General features: G+C 41.9%; 1 protein-coding gene across 14 annotated transcripts in view; it reads left to right on the top strand.

Annotated features, from left to right (window-relative positions):
• Window positions 1-16891, top strand: part of FAM135A (family with sequence similarity 135 member A) — a 122421-nt gene that overhangs the window by 40435 nt on the left and 65095 nt on the right. For 13 of the 14 annotated variants that reach the window (XM_059083826.2, XM_067011382.1, XM_067011381.1 and 10 more), the window contains 2 exons: window positions 16540-16679; window positions 16791-16861. In XM_059083826.2, coding sequence (XP_058939809.1) covers window positions 16540-16679; window positions 16791-16861 — 211 coding nt within the window. The remainder of the gene's footprint in view (window positions 1-16539; window positions 16680-16790; window positions 16862-16891) is intronic. The other variant, XM_067011379.1, reaches the window with a different exon arrangement.

Raw genomic sequence — 16891 nt, 5'->3', positions numbered from 1 at the left:
TCCTCTGGGTCTTTTCTTCCTCGGTGAGACAGCTCTTCCCCTCTAGTGTGGGGTTCTGTAGTAAGTGTAAGAGTGAACTGCAGGTATGTCTTTGAACTAGTTTATCAGTGTGGCGTAGAAGACCAAGCACAGGCTTTGCAGCAAACAGCAGTGGCATTTATTTCCTGGGCAACTTAGTTATGTTATCAGAGGCTTGGTATCTATAAAATGGATATATTAATACCTGCCCTATAAGATTGCCTAACGGATTAATAACAATATACGTAAAGCATAGTCCTGGCACATAGTAAGTGCTCTATAGCTGGTAGCTAGTAGTAGTAGTGAGAAGCAATAAATAAGTAATAAGTAGTAATTAAAAGTCAGCTATTTTTCCTTTTTTATTGAATCAATTTGGCATTTTTATTGAATAATGTAACACTGTATAAATTTAACACTGTGTACAATGTATTACTTTGATACATTTGTATATTGTACTGTGATTGCCATTGTAGTGATATTTATCACATTACCTAATTATAGTACAGTGTTGTTGTCTTTATTCATTATGCTATGCATTAGATCTCTATGACTTATTTATACTATTGCAAGCTCATACCCTTAAGCTACATCAGTGTTATCTTCCCACCCCCCCATACCAGGGGATGGGGGGCGGGAAGATAAGATTGTTCTTATTTTACTCTCTGTTCATTATGAGTTTGACTTTTTTTTAGGATTCCACATATAAATGATATCATACATACTGTCTTTCTCTAACTTACTTCACTTAGCGTAATGTGCTCAATCAAGATCCATCCATATTGTCGCAAATGGCAGGATGTCCTCCTTTCTTGTGGCCGAATAATATTCCATTGTGTATATATACACCACACCTTTTTTATCCTTTCATCTGTTGATGGGCACTGAGATTGTTCCCACGTCTTAGGTATTGTGAATGATGCTGCAGTAAACACGGGAGTGCATGTATCTCTTCAAAATCCCATTTCCGTTGCCTTTGGGTATATACCCAGAAGTGGAATTGCTGGATTGTATGGCAGATTTGTTTTTAGTTTTTTGAGGAACCTCCATATTGTTTTCCACAGTGGTCAGACCAACTTACACTCCCATCCACATCGTGTGAGGGTTCCTTTTTCTCCACACCCTCGCCAGCACTGTTGTCTCTTTTCTTCTTGAGGACGGTCATTCTGACAGGTGTGAGGTGATAGGTAATTGTGGGTTTGTTTTGCATTTCCCTGATGATTAACTTTGCTGAGCATCTTTTTATGTGACTGTTGGCCATTTTAGTGTCCTCTTTGGAAAAAAAATCTATTTCGTTCTTCTGTAAGACTGCTGTTTATGGGGAGAAAGAAAGAGAAATTGCCCAAAATTCAAGCAATAATATGCATGGGAAGTCTTATTACTAAAAAAGTATATTCTCCACTTTGATAATAGCTTCACAACTAGATAAACATTTGGACTAATAAGAACTCAAACCTGGTTGAACCAAAAGGAAATTTCCAGCTATTTGTGTTTGACCAGGGTTTTTCTAAGGCTGTCTATTCTGGGTAAGATTCCTTGTGCATATATGTATTGCATTCTTTTTCCTACCTACCACCACCCAGTGCTTTTATACAGGTGGTACTGGTTAAAAGAAAAAGGGGGCTTCCCTGGTGACACAGTGGTTAAGAATCCACCTGACAATGCAGGGAACACGCTTCGAGCCCTGGTCTGGGAGGATCCCACATGAGGCGGAGCAACTAAGCCCGTGCACCACAACTACCGAGCTCATGTGCCTAGAGCCCATGCTCTGCAGCAAGAGAAGCCACCGCAATGAGAAGCCCATGCACCGCAGTGAAGAGTAGGCCCTGCTCGCAGCAACTAGAGAAAGCCCGTGAGCAGCAACAAAGACCCAACACAGCCAAAAAATAAAATAATAAATAGATAAATACATACATAAATTCTAAAAAAAGAAAAGAAAAAGGGGAGACTTCCCTGGTGGCGCAGTGGTTAAGAATCTGCCTGCCAATGTAGGGGACACGAGTTCAAGCCCTGGTCCGGGAAGATCCCACCTGCTGCGGAGCAACTAAGCCCGTGTGCCACAACTACTGAGCCTGCTCTCTAGAGCCCACGAGCCACAACTACTGAGCCCGTGAGCCACAACTGCTGAAGCCCACATGCCTAGAGCCCGTGCTCCGCAACAAGAGAAACCACTGCGATGAGAAGCCCGCGCACGCAACGAATAGTAGCTACCCCTCGCCGCAACTAGAAAAAGCCTGCGTGCAGCAACGAAGACCCAATGCAGCCAAAAATTAAAATTAATTAATTAATTAATTAAAAAATAAATAAAAGAAAAAGGGAAGTCTGGAAATAGGGTTTAGGTATCAGGAAGAGTTGGCCCAGGTGCTTTGCCTTGGCAGTGGCTAACTGGCCACTTGTAATGAAGCATCAGTATTTTGCAGTGCTGCTAGAAGAACCATCTCTTTCTCCCCTGTTAGTTGTTTCCTTAAGCTCTGCCCAGACGACCAACCTTTCCGGGCCTTCCTTTGACAGACACTGAAATGTTTTGATAGATTTTTCTGAACTGTGAAGATTTTTCATGACTTGACCCCCATCCTACATGTCTGACTTTATATCCCACTGTTGTCCCTGTGGATTCGCTGGGCTCTAACCTCCCTCGTATTCTGTGCACATTCCTCCCCTTACTGTCTCCTTTGTTAGCCCGTAGATGCCTCCCATAGGCACTGAGAAGTTTCTTCTGCCATGTTGTCACAGCGCTTTCTATAGACTTCTTTCAGCTCTTAGCATCTTACCACATTTTTTCCAATTCAGAAATGGAATTCTAATGCAAACAAACAACAAGAATCATTAAAGAAAAATGCTTTTAAAAATGAGGAAAGTTTAAAGAAATATATAGCTAGAGACAATTCGTATTATGTCACTAATCCATTACTGTTATCAGGAACTGAATAATTTCAACAACTGTGAATGGAAAACTCACCCAAAAGTTAGCTCTTGCAGTAAACTGTTGCATACATAGATTATGAAACTTGAGTCCATTTGTCATCACAAGCCTCCACTTCCTTTCCCTGGATTCAGCGCTTTCTTCTGTCACTGCCATTTGTTGTCTTTTTACCTGGCCGAAGAGACAGTGATAATTACAGTGCCATTTGCTTTGGCCTCCGGAAATAAGGAATTAGGAGATTATCACATTGTACTGCAATTATTTGCTTGAATGTTTCTATCCAAACTAGACTGGGAACTCTGAAAACAAGGGCAGTGTTCTTATTTATGTTCATATCTCTTAGTTCTCGATATTTTAGCAGCAAATTATGATTGAATGCTCACTTGTTCACAGAATAAGTGAGAGATACCAATGCTAGCTGTTTAACCAAAAGAAATGGAAATGCAGAAAGATGGTGATAGGAATAAAATCTAAATTATCATGATTTAATGGAAGTATTTGTAGGCCTCTATCACAAGTCTCTCAAAGTGTAGGTTTGATGTTTGGGTTAGCAGATGACTGATAGGCAAAGTGAAAATAGAGTCATTTCAACAAGGAAATAGGGCACTAAATTAAGAAGTTAGATGAAAGTTCAGTTCTTCAATAGATACTTGCTGAGTGCCTATTATGTGTAAGACATGGTCCTCACTCATAAATCAAAGCAATGAAACATGTTTATGTGGTTCCTAACCTCATGGATGGAGGTTATCATCAAATAAGTGTTAAAAAGCAGGAAGGCTTTCCGACTCAAGACAGTAAACTGAGTACACACATATGTCTGGGTCTTCTTGTTTCCAAGACTCCTTGGTAATAGCAATGGAGGAGTGTAAGAAGGAATAACAAAAATATTTCAGTGAATTTTGAAGGACAGAGAGCAGAAGTAGGAGCTGAACTACCTTTTCGGGACACTTTCCCCGCAAGCGTGCAGATGGGAATAGCAGATGAAGGAAAGTGAGAAGCGGGCCTGGAAACAGGGATAAATTAAAGGTCTGTAATCAGGTCAGCTGGGCACCCCAGGCCCAGTGCAGAATGTCAGGAAATTAACGTTAATCTTAGGACGAAAACCTCAAGGCTTCTCTCTAAATAAATTGCCATGGGTTACTAACACTCCAGAGTAAAGCACTCTTTTTTTTTTTTTTGGTAAAAAACACATAACATGAAATTTCCCCTTAACAAACTTTTAAGTGTTGTGTTGCTAACTGTATGCACATTGTTGTTTGACAGACTCTGTGCGTTGAACATGGTATACCGAGAACTCCTTATTTACCCCAGCTCCCGGCCCCTAGCAACCACTCTTGTACTTACCGCTTCCGTGAGTGACGATTTGAGATCCCTCGTGTAGGTGGAATCACGCAGTATTCGTCTGGCCTATTGCACTTAGCATAAGTCCTCATGGTTCATCCATGTGGTAGCATATGACAGGATTTCCTTCTTTTTAAATTTTTAATTAGATTAATTAATTTATTATTTATTTTTGGTTGCATTGGGTTGGTTGCTGTGCGCGGGCTTTCTCTAGTTGCGGTGAGCAGGGGCTACTCTTCTTTGCCGTGCGTGGGCTTCTCATTGTAGTGGCTTCTGTTGTCGCGGAGCACGGGCTCTAGGCACGCAGGCTTCAGTAGTTGTGGCTCATGGGCTTAGTTGCTCCGTGGCATGTGGGATCTTCCTGGACCAGGGCTGGAACCCGTGTCCCCTGCATTGGCAGGCAGGTTCTTAACCACTGCACCACCAGGGAAGCCCACCTCCTTCTTTTTTAAGGCTGAAAATATTCCAGCTAATATCTCATTTTCTTTATCCATTCCTCCGCTGATGAACATTTATGCTTCTGTGAACAGCACAGTGTAGATATATGTCTTCAAGACCCTGTTTTCAAATCGTTTGTATAAATATCCAGAAGTGGGATTGCTAGATCATATGGCAGTTTTCTTTTAATTTTTTGAGGAACCTCCATACTGCTTTCCATGGTAGCTACATCATTTACATTCCCACCAACAGTGCACACAAGTTCCAGTTTCTCTGCAAGTGCTGACTGTGTACCTAATACCATATGAAGTAAGAAATAAATGAAGTTTCTTTTTAAAAATTTTTTGAATTTTATTTTATTTTTTTATACACCAGGTTCTTATTAGTCATCCATTTTATACACATCAGAGTATGCAGGTCAATCACAATCTCCCAATTCACACACCACCATCCCCACCCTCCGCCGCTTTCCTCCCTTGGTGTCCACACATCTATTCTCTACATCTGTGTCCCAACTTCTGCCCTGCAAACTGGTTGATCTGTACCATTGTTCTGGGTTCCACATATATGCTTTAATATACAATATTTGTTTTTCTCTTTCTGACTTACTTCACTCTGTATGACAGTCTCTAGATCCATCCTCGTCTCAACAAATGACCTAATTTCGTTCCTTTTTATGGCTGAGTAATAATTGTATATATGTACCACATCTTCTTTATCCATTCGTCTGTCGATGGACATTTAGCTTGCTTCCATGACCTGGCTATTGCAAATAGTGCTGCAACGAACATTGGGGTGCATGTGACTTTTTGAATTATGGTTTTCTCTGGGTATATGCCCAGTAGTGGGATTGCTGGATCATATGGTAATTCTATTTTTAGTATTTTAAGGAACCTTCATACTGTTCTCCATAGTGGCTGTTATCAACTTACATTCGCACCAACAGTGCAAGAGGGTTCCCTTTTCTCCACACCCTCTCCAGCATTTGTTGTTTGTAGATTTTCTTATGATGCCCATTCTAACTGGTGTGAGGTGATACCTCATTGTAGTTTTGATTTGCATTCCTCTAATAATTAGTGATGTTGAGCAGCTTTTCATGTGCTTCTTGGCCATCTGTATGTCTTCTTTGGAGAAATGTCTATTTAGGTCTTCTGCCCATTTTTGGATTGGGTTGTTTGTTTCTTTAATATTGAGCTGTACGAGCTGTTTATATATTTTGGATATTAATCCTTTGTCCATTGATTCATTTGCAAATATTTTCTCCCATTCTGAGGGTTGTCTTTTCCTCTTGTTTATGGTTTCCTTTGCTGTGCAAAAGCTTTTAAGTTTCATTAGGTCCCATTTGTTTATTTTTGTTTTTATTTCCATTATTCTAAGAGGTGGATCAAAAAAGATCTTGCTGTGATTTATGACAAGGAGTGTTCTTCCTATGTTTTCCTCTAAGAGTTTTATAGTGTCCTTACATTTAGGTAAAGTCTTACATTTAGGTCTCTAATCCATTTTGTGTTTATTTTTATGTATGGTGTTAGGGAGTGTTCTACTTTCATTCTTTTATATGTAGCTGTCCAGTTTCCCCAGCACCATGTACTGAAGAGACTGTCTTTTCTCCATTGTATATCCTTGCCTCCTTTGTCATAGATTAGTTGACCATAGGTGTGTGGGTTTATCTCTGGGCTCTCTATGTTGTTCCATTGACCTATGTTTCTGTTTTTATGCCAGTACCATATTGTCTTGATTACTGTAGCTTTGTAGTATAGTCTGAAGTCAGGGAGTCTGATTCCTCCCACTCCTTTTTTTTCCCTCAAGACCGCTTTGGCTATTCGGGGTCTTTGGTGTCTCCATACAAATTTTAAGATTTTTTTGTTCTAGTTCTATAAAAAATGCCATTGGTAATTTGATAGGGATTGCATTGAATCTGTAGATTGCTTTGGGTAGTATAATCATTTTCACAATATTGATTCTTCCAATCCAAGAACATGGTATATCTCTCCATCTGTTGGTATCATCTTTAATTTCTTTCATCAATGTCTTATAGTTTCCTGCATACAGGTCTTTTGTCTCCCTAGGTAGGTTTCTTCCAAGGTATTTTATTCTTTTTGTTGCAGTGGTAAATGGGAGTGTTTCCTTAATTTCTCTTTCAGATTTTTCATCATTAGTCTATAGGAATGCCAGAGATTTCTGTGCATTAATTTTGTATCCTGCAACTTTACCAAATTCATTGATGAGCTCTAGTAGTTTTCTGGTGGCATTTTTAGGATTCTCTATGTATAGTATTATGTCATCTGCAAACAGTGACAGTTTTACTTCTTCTTTTCCAATTTGTATTCCTTTTATTTCTTTTTCTTCTCTGATTGCCGTGGCTAGGACTTCCAAAACTATGTTGAATAATAGTGGCGAGAGTGGACATCCCTGTCTTGTTCCTGATCTTAGAGGAAATGCTTTCAGTTTTTCACCATTGAGAATGATGTTTGCTGTGGGTTTGTTGTATATGTCCTTTGTTATTGTTGAGGTAGGTTCCCAATGCCCACTTTCTGTAGAGTTTTTATCATAAATGGGTGTTGACTTTTGTCAAAAGCTTTTTCTGCATCTATTGAGATGATCATATGGTTTTTATTCTTCAGTTTGTTAATATGGTGTATCACATTGATTGATTTGCGTATATTGAAGAATCCTTGCATCCCTGGGATAAATCCCACTTGATCATGGTGTATGATCCTTTTAATGTGTTGTTGGATTCTGTTTGCTAGTATTTTGTTGAGGATTTTTGCATTTATATTCATGAGTGATATTGGTCTGTAATTTTCTTTTTTTTGTAGTATCTTTGTCTGGTTTTGGATTCAGGGTGATGGTGGCCTCATAGAATGAGTTTGGGAGTGTTCCTCCCTCTGCTATATTTCGGGAGAGTTTCAGAAGGATGGGTGTTAGCTCTTCTCTAAATGTTTGATAGAATTCACCTGTGAAGCCATCTAGTCCTGACTTTAGTTTGTTGGAAGATTTTAAATCATAGTTTCAATTTCATTACTTGTGATTGGTCTGTGCATATTTTCTGTTTCTTCCTGGTTCAGTCTTGGAAGGTTATACCTTTCTAAGAATTTGTCCGTTTCTTGCAGGTTGTCCGTTTTATTGGCATAGAGTTGCTTGTAGTAGTCTCTTAGGATGCTTTGTATTTCTGTGGTGTCTGTTGTAACTTCTCCTTTTTCATTTCTAATTTTATTGATTTGAGTCCTCTCCCTCTTTTTCTTGATGAGTCTGGCTGATGGTTTATCAATTTTGTTTATCTTCTCAAAGAACAAGCTTTTCGTTTTATCGATCTTTGCTATTGTTTTCTTTGTTTCTATTTCATTTATTTCTGCTCTGATCTTTATGATTTCTTTCCTTCTGCTACCTTTGGGTTTTGTTTGTTCTTCTTTCTCTAGTTCCTTTAGGTTAGATTTTTTTTTTTGAGATTTTTCTTGTTTCCTGAGGTAAGCTTGTATAGCTATAAACTTCCCTCTTAGAACTGCTTTTGCTGCATTGCATAGGCTTTGGATCGTCACGTTTTCATTGTCATTTGTCTCTAGGTATTTTTTGATTTCCTCTTTGATTTCTTCAGTGATCTCTTGGTTGTTTAGTAATGTATTGTTTATCCTCCATGTGTTTGTGTTTTTTACGTTTTTTTACATGTAATTCATTTCTAATCTCATAGCATTGTGGTCAGAAAAGATGCTTGATATGATTTCAATTTTCTTAAATTTACTGAGGCTTGATTTGTGACCCAAGATGTGATCTATCCTGGAGAATGTTCTGTGCACACTTGAGAAGAAAGTGTAATCTGCTGTTTTGGGATGGAATCTCCTATAAATATCAATTAAATCTATCTGCTCTATTGTGTCATTTAAGCCTTCTGTTTCCTTATTTATTTTCATTTTGGATGATTTGTCCATTGATACAAGTGAGGTGTTAACGTCCCCCACTATTATTATGTTACTGTCGATTTCCTCTCTTATAGCTGTTAGCAGTTGCTAACAAGAAGTTTCTGCTCCTTCCTCCTGAAATTCTCCTCCCTTCTGTCTTCTTTTGACTAACTTTTTCATGGTATTTCAACTCAAATGCTATATTGTCAACAAAGCCTTTCCTGACTCTGCAGACAAAGTTCACCCTCATGAGATGCCACAGCACTCTGTCCTTCTCTGTCATACTTAGTGCAGATGGAATTTACAGAATTAGATGAGGGCAGAGAAGGTGGTTTTTTGGTTTGTTTTGTTTTGGTCTGGTGTACTTAGCTTAGAACAATGCATGACATAGATAATGCAATAAGCATTTAAAATTTTATTGTGCGGGGCTTCCCTGGTGGCTCAGTGGTTGAGAATCTGCCTGCTAATGCAGGGGACACGGGTTCGAGCCCTGGTCCGGGAGTATCCCACATGCCGTGGAGCAACTGGGCCCGTGAGCCACAACTACTGAGCCTGCGTGTCTGGAGCCTATGCTCCGCAACAAGAGAGGCCGCGACGGAGAGAGGCCCGCGCACCGCGATGAAGAGTGGCCCCCGCTTGCCACAATCAGAGAAAGCCCTCGTACAGAAACAAAGACCCAACACAGCAAAAATAAATAAATTAATTAATAAACTCCTACCCCCAACATCTTTTAAAATAAAATAAAATAAAATAAAATTTTATTGTGAAATGTATCAGACATTTTTGAAGATAATGTAAAACATTATTTTATTAAGTGATAAACACCCAGGTACCCAACCCTTCATTTAAGAAGCAGAATATTATTAGTACCATAAAAGGACCCTGTGTAACCCTCCTGACTTTTGTGTCAGTCATTCTTTTGTTTTGCTTATAGTTTCATTACCTATGAGTATACGCCAAGGAAGTGTCTGGTTGAGTTTGGAAAAACTGAGTAGCAAGCACAAGCCCAGCTGTGAGGGAAAGCTGCTCCCATGAGAAAGCTGAGCAGTCCCTGGGTTATGGTATGCTTCTGTGCACTGAAATGGTTCAGGATCCCTTAGGGGAGTTAATGGGCAAGGTCAGGAGTGACTTGTGTGCATCCCCACTTCCAGGCTGCAGTGTGATGGAATATTTTGTGAGTTCACACATCCAGAGCTCCTGCCAAGGTCGTAGTGTGATGGAGTCTTGTGTGAACTCATGCATCCAGGGCTCCTGCCAAGGTTGCGGCGTGGTGAAGTATTAGATAGCCAACGTGTGGAATAGGCTGGTTTACATCTACACTTACCGTTCAGTTTTCCTTCCTTCAACTCTCAGGAGTAGGGCAAAGCAGAAAACGTCTGTGAGGGGAAAAGGCTGCCCTCATATGATCTAGGCTATAGGGCAGAAACTTTCTTAGTCCACCCTCAAGCAAATCAAGTGCTGAAAGGAATCTGGCCAAGCTTTTAATCTGTCCTTAGGTTGAAAAATGGCACCATGGCAACACAGGTCTTTCAGATGATAGACCTCAGCGTAGCTGTCTGTTGAGCACACGAATCCAATCTTGATCAGTCACCTCTGTATCTAAGACAGAGGACCTCTTTGGATTCTTCCTTCACGTCTTCCTAGGGATTCCCTCTACCTTCCTTGTGCATTGGATGTTGTTTCCTAACACCTATTTTGTCTCTTGGTTTACTCTCTCATTTTGGTGGAGCCTGTTCTCCATTATCTGGATGGGGAAAGTGGTGTAGGAAATAAATATCTCTGAAACCTTTAGTGTGTAAAAATGTCTTTATTCTGCTCTTACACTTGTTTAGCTAAGTATGGAATTCTAGGTTGGAACTCTTTCCTTCAGAATTTTGAGAATATTGCTCCATTGGCTTTTGGGTTGCAGCATTGCTGTTCAGAGTTTCAGAGCTTTTCTCGTTGCTAGCTAGGGTATCCACCTGTGTCACTCCATGTGACTTGGGGGAGTGAGAACAAGGGCAACTGACGTGAACTTGAAACTCTGACCCCAGAGTCTCCTGTCTCTTGCCAGCATCCATGACACTGTGGCCAGCTAGCTTATTGGCTTGCAAATAGGGTTAGATCTTATGCTCTTTACAGTTCTTGAAATGACAGAGAAGACTCTAGCCTGTTTCCTTCTTGGAGATAAGACTGTTTTAACTGCCAGCATTCTGGGAACCCAGTAGAGGAAGAGCTCTGTGCACCTCGGCGTTCAGGGTTCAGAACGCCTCTGCTTATACCTTCATGCTCTCAGCTTTGCCAGGTGACTTCCCGTTCAGAGGGCCTCTGTTCTGTCCTCTCTGGGGAACAAACCTCCAGACTCCTCATGTGAAGGAGGCCTGTAGCAGGGAGAGGACGTGGGGATCTGGTCCTTGCTGAGAGGTCCCCTTCTCAATGAAGCATTGCCTGACTTTTCTGTTTAAAACCGCTACCTTTCTCACCCTCTTTCCTCTCTTTATCTTTCTCCATAGCACTTATTACCTTTAGACATACTGTATCATTTTTCTTATTTACTGTCTTTATTCTCTATCACCCTTCCCATTAGTATGTAAGCTCCAAAAGGTCAGAGATTTTTATCTCTTTAATTTTACTCTTTATCTCTAACACCTAGAAAGTGTCTATTATGTGCCTATTTATAGACTATCTGCTATAATAATAGCTGTTGTCATAGCTATTCAATAAATATTTGTTGACTGGATGAGTGAATGAACGACTGGGAGCTTTTGCCCTTGGCTTCTGGTTTGAGAATAAAACTTGATAAGTTTATTTTCTTTAAGTCATTGGTACATCTTTTTAAAAGCTTTAAATATTGATGTTAATTGAGGGCATAGGTGACTCTCACAGCAGGTTAATTATTGTCATTGCAAAGCAATTTAGGATAATTTGTTTTGTGTACAATTTCTTATCATGTGCTTTAGAACCCTGTTTTGGGCACTCCTAACTGCAGTGTTCTTTGTTTCTGTTAGAGCATTTCTATCACTCTCAGTCAGTAGATACTGGATATGCGTAGTTTGTAGGTAGAGCTAATGGGATTTGCTAAGGACTGGATGTGGGGCATAGAAGACAGAAAGGTTAATAAAGATTGAATTTGGGGGTTTCCCTGGTGGCACAGTGGTTAAGAATCCGCCTGCCAATGCAGGAGACATGGGTTCGAGCCCTGGTCCAGGAAGATCCCACATGCCACGGAGCAGCTAAGCCCGTGCGCCACAACTACTGAGCCTGCGCTCTAGAGCCTGCGAGCCACAACTGCTGAAGCCCACGCACCTAGAGCTCGTGCTCCGCAACAAGAGAAGCCACTGCAATGAGAAGCACGCACACCGCAACGAAGAGTAGCCCCCACTCGCCGCAACTAGAGAAAGCCCGTGCACAGCAACGAAGACCCAATGCAGCCAAAAATAAAGAAAATAAATTTAAAAACAAAAAACAAAAAAACCCCACTATGCTATGCTTCTTCTTGGATAAGAAAAACACAGCAAAGAAAATGATTACAAGGGCATGGCCTGTGCGGTAGGGACAAAGCCAGGAGAGTGAGACGTCCAGGGAGCCAAGTAACCTGGTTATGTTTATCTTCTTATGAAATAAGAACCAAACTGCTCAGTTGAGACTGAAGGCTAGGTTTGAGCAGAGAAAATAACCTGTGAAACAGTGATGTAGGAATGTGGAGAGGGAATGGATTCAGAAAACCTCGTGTGATTGCTCGGCAGCACCGAGGGCCTGTTCAAGCTTAGTGGTCGTGGATTTGAAGTCTGGTCCGTCTGAAGAGCTGTGTATTCTTCCCGGCTCCATTAACCTTGTGGATACAAGTATGGATTAGGCAGAGAGGTAGGTTTACAAAGGTTGAGATTTCTCCGGGCAGATATGACAAAGCAAGAGTAGTATGTGTGTCCTTAACAGGACTTGTGCAAGGGTGGGTGATGACGTGAACCGTAGAGGTTGAGGTGGGTAAGGAGGGAAGTGGGGGCTTGAGGGGAGGCAGGGGGCGGTGAAGAGGAGTAGGATCCAGTGGGGTCAGAGGATTGTTGAACTGGTGGTCTTAGAATGAACTGGAAAGAAAAGCGGGCATGTGAGGGGATGTCGATTGGAATTTAAGTTACAGAGGGATCGCGGTCATTGGTCATGTAAAAGTCTAGGGGACGACGCAGGAGTGGGAGCCAGGAGGGCTGCAAGGCGAGAGCCCTGCGGGTGGGGAGGGAAGGAATTGGGGAGGTTTCTCACCCACAGTGATGGCTGCAGTCGTTGGGGAGGAAGTAACCTTGAATTAAGAGATACAGCCTTCAAGAAGTAAGGGCTTCCAGGGCTCTGTAGGGACTACAGACAGGAGTAAGGTGCCAAGTGGTACTGTGTGACGACGTGGCATTCAAAGGTGGTGGAGGTGGCCGGAGAGAGGAGACAGAGGGTGTCTGTAAGCACTAGCGGGCAGCACAGGAGCTGCAGGCCGCATGGGAGGAGGAGCGTGGAAGGGAAGCAGCCCCGCGGAAGAGCTGTAGCCTTACTGGTGCTCTCTGAGGCGGCAGGTTCTAATTTTGCATTATCTGGGTGCATTAAAAATTTACTTTCCATTGAGGAGAATTTCTTCCTCTTCTCTGTAATTTACAGAAGTTAAGTTTCTGATACTTGATTTCCCTTCATATATGCGTGAAGGGAAATGTTGTAAGTACGATACAAAGAACTTTCTTCCTGGACTGTTTAAGAGTAATTTGCCAACACGATGCTCCATCATCCCCAAACACTTTAGTGGGTGTTTCCTCCAAACAAGAGTATTGTCCTACATAACCCAAAGGAATCATCAAATTACAAAGCTAACATTGATACATTACTGCCCCTTTATCCTCAGACCCTTTGAAGTTTTGCTAGTTTTCCCCATAAAGTCCTTTGCAGCAAATGATCCAGTTCAGAATCATGCCTCGTAATAAGTGCTATGCCTCTTCAGTCCCCTTCGTTCTGGAATAGTTCCTCAGTCTGTCCTTGAGTCTCATGACCATAATGCCTTTGAAGACTGTAACCCTGATAGTTTGTAGAATGTCCTTCAGTTCTCATTGGTCTGTGATTTCCTCATGGTGTGTGACAGACAGGACTATCTCAGCAGCACTGCTGTGCTCATCTCATATATCTTACTAGGTGGCACATGACTTCTGTGTGTCCCATTAATGTGATGTTAACTTGCATCATTTAAGTCTCTGTCAGACTTCACTGTAAAGTCACTCTCTTTTTCCCTTCAGACTTCTGGTATGTATGTATGTATTTACATCAGTGTGGATTTATGAATTTCTCTGTTATTCAGTGCATGTTAATCCATTTCTGTCATCATTTACTTTGACGCTCAGTTTATCCCCGCTGTGACCAGGGAAACCTCTTCAAGCTGGCTTCTCTGTCCTTTTGATGTGTCCCCTCATTCTCCTGGCACTTACTTGCTTTCTGGTATGAAAAGATGGTCCAGATGGATCTTGTTCTGTGTGTGTCCCAGCTCTGGAGTCAACCATTTCTGCAAAGCCTTGGTTCTTCTTCGTGGAGAATTGGATTAGAAAACAGTACTGGGGGCTGTGTTCTCAGGCCCTGTGAGTGGACAGAGCTAGTGAGTACATGTATATACATATATATTTACACATACGTGAATACATTTACATGTATTCATGTAAATGTATTTACATCTGTTTTTACACCTGTTTTTCTTTATCTAAACATGTAGTAAAAACCACGAGTTCACGAGTACTTCTACTTTTAGTCCAGTGTAGTCCAAAACCGCAGGATTCGTTTTATATTTGTATCTCCTTTCCATATGTGGACCTTCTTTCCCTGAAAGGTCTCAGTAGGGCATCTGGCTCTCCTGACCCTTGGTGTGTTTTCTCACTTGATCAGCCCCTTTCATAACCAGCTCCTGTCACTGCCTCCCTCCCTCACGATGCATCCATCCACCTCGGCCTTCAGCACCTCCTGCAGCCCACGTAGCTGCGCAACACCCTCCTCGCCCCACCCGCACTTGCTCAGCCCTCCTGCCAGGCGCTCCGCCTGCAGGGACACTCTCCTCCCGTCACTCGGGCTCCACTGCAGTGTATTGGGCTTCTGCTGCCCACAGCCACCTTCACGCCCCGGGAGAAGTTTCTCTCCTCCCTTTGGGACTCCTGCACCCTGTACCAGGCTGCCCCTCTGCCAGGACCCCCTCCTCCCCCACAGCCTTAGGTCCCTCCCATGCAGCTGCCCCCTCATCTCGCTTGGGCTCCCAGTATCGTGTTCTCCCTGGATTGCCCTCGGCACCTGCACAGGCTCAGACCTCAGGCCACCCCAGCAGGGATACCCGCCTTACGCCAGGTGGACTGCAGTATCTCATTCTGGGCTCCCTGACCACGGAGATGCCCACTGTGCAGAGTCTCTAGATTAAACATCTGCAGGTTCTTGGACTCCTTTTCCCATCATGTTATTTCTGGAGCATCGAGTAATAAGACAGCAGGTGTGCTGTTGGGATGACCTGACGCCCAGCAACCCAGAGGTGGGCCACGCTTTGCAGGTAGAGGACACAGTGTTCTGTGATGCTGCTGTCACCTCAGACACCAGCTGCAACTTGAGCATCCATAGGCTACCCTTGCTTCTGATCACATGGCTGCAAACTGGGAGTTACTAATTACCCCTCAGGTTCAGTAGTTCACGAGAACAACTCACAGAACTCAGGAAAGCACTCTACTTATTATTCAAGTTTTATTACAGCAAAGGGATACAAATCAGAGCCATCCAAAAGAACAGATGCACAGCGCCAGGTCGGGGAGGGTCCCAGATTTGTGAAGTCCTTTGTTATCCCCCCAAGGGGTCAGGATGCATTACCCACCCAGCAAAATCTATGTATGACAATGTAGAGAGTATTACCAACCAGAGAAGCTACCCCAAGCCTGAGTGTCCAGAGTTTTTAATTGGTGTTTCATTACATAGACGCGATTGATTGAATCATGACCCACATGGCTCAGTCTCCAACCCCTTCCGCTGCCCTGAAGGTTGGGCTTACAGCATGTGGCTCAAAACCCCAACTTTCCAATCACATGGTTGGTCTCACTGGTGTGGCCAGCCCCCATCCTGAGTCATCTCCTTACCATAAACTGTCTGGGCCACCATGAATAACAGAGACACTCCTGTCATTGGGAAATTCTAAGGATTTAGAGGCTAACTCTCAGGAATTAGGGACAAAAGCCAACCAAATTCTTTATTCCAAGAGTTTAGAAGTTACTTCCCAGCCAGCAGGACAAAAGCCAACCAGATTCTTCACTAGGCAGCTGTGGAAGACTAAATTGCTTTCTTCTATGGTATACAGATCAATTGTTCACTCTTAAAATATCTACCTTGAGATTTCTCATTTACCTTCTCAGATTAAGTTGTATAAGAGTTCTGTAATGGTTATAAGGTACTTATTTACTCATTTTTAAAACAATTTTTTAAATATTTATTTATTTATTTACTTTTGGCTGCATTGGGTCTTCATTGCTGCGTGTGGGCTTTTCTCTCATTGCAGCGAGCGGGAGCTGCTCTTCGTTGCGGTGTGCAGGCTTCTCATTGCGGTGGCTTCTTTTGTTGTAGAGCACGGGCTTCAGTAGTTGTGGCTCGTGGGCTCAGCAGCTGTGCTTCGCGGACTCTAGAGCGCAGTCTCAGTAGTTGTGGCACACGGGCTTAGTTGCTCTGCGGCATGTGGGATCTTCCCAGACCAGGGCTCAAACCTGTGTCTCCTGCATTGGCAGGCGGATTCTTAACCCCTGTGCCACCAGGGAAGCCATATTTATTCATTTTTTAATCATAGTAATTAATAAACTTTCAGAAATGTTCTAATATTGCTATATAAAATAATGGCATTGGAGTAATATAATCAAATGTATAGTAAAGTAAAAGTATAATTGTATTGTGTTTTTCCTTTTACCTGTCTTTCTGTTTTAGGTATGACTTTAGCCTTTCCAGCTTCAGTTCATGATTCTCTGATTTGCAGTAAAACATTTCAAATTCTATATAAAAATGAGGAAGTTGTTTTAAATGATGTGATGATCTTCAAAGTTAAAATGTTGTTGGATGAAAAAAAGGTAAACAGTTCTTCATATATATTTCGATAAATATTTTTTGTAAAGCCTCAAGGCATATTTCTAACTTTCTATAAAATATTCAAAAGGCAGCTCAGTGTAATTTCTCTTCAGATTGAAGAAACCCTTGAGGAAATGAATTTTCTGTTATCCTTGGATCTGCACTTCACAGATGGAGATTATTCGTAAGTAGGCTAATCAAACAATTAAAAATC

This window comes from Kogia breviceps, chromosome 13, assembly GCF_026419965.1.
Source record: "Kogia breviceps isolate mKogBre1 chromosome 13, mKogBre1 haplotype 1, whole genome shotgun sequence".
Lineage (NCBI taxonomy): Eukaryota > Metazoa > Chordata > Mammalia > Artiodactyla > Physeteridae > Kogia > Kogia breviceps.
This window is presented reverse-complemented; position numbering and strand designations above follow the sequence as displayed.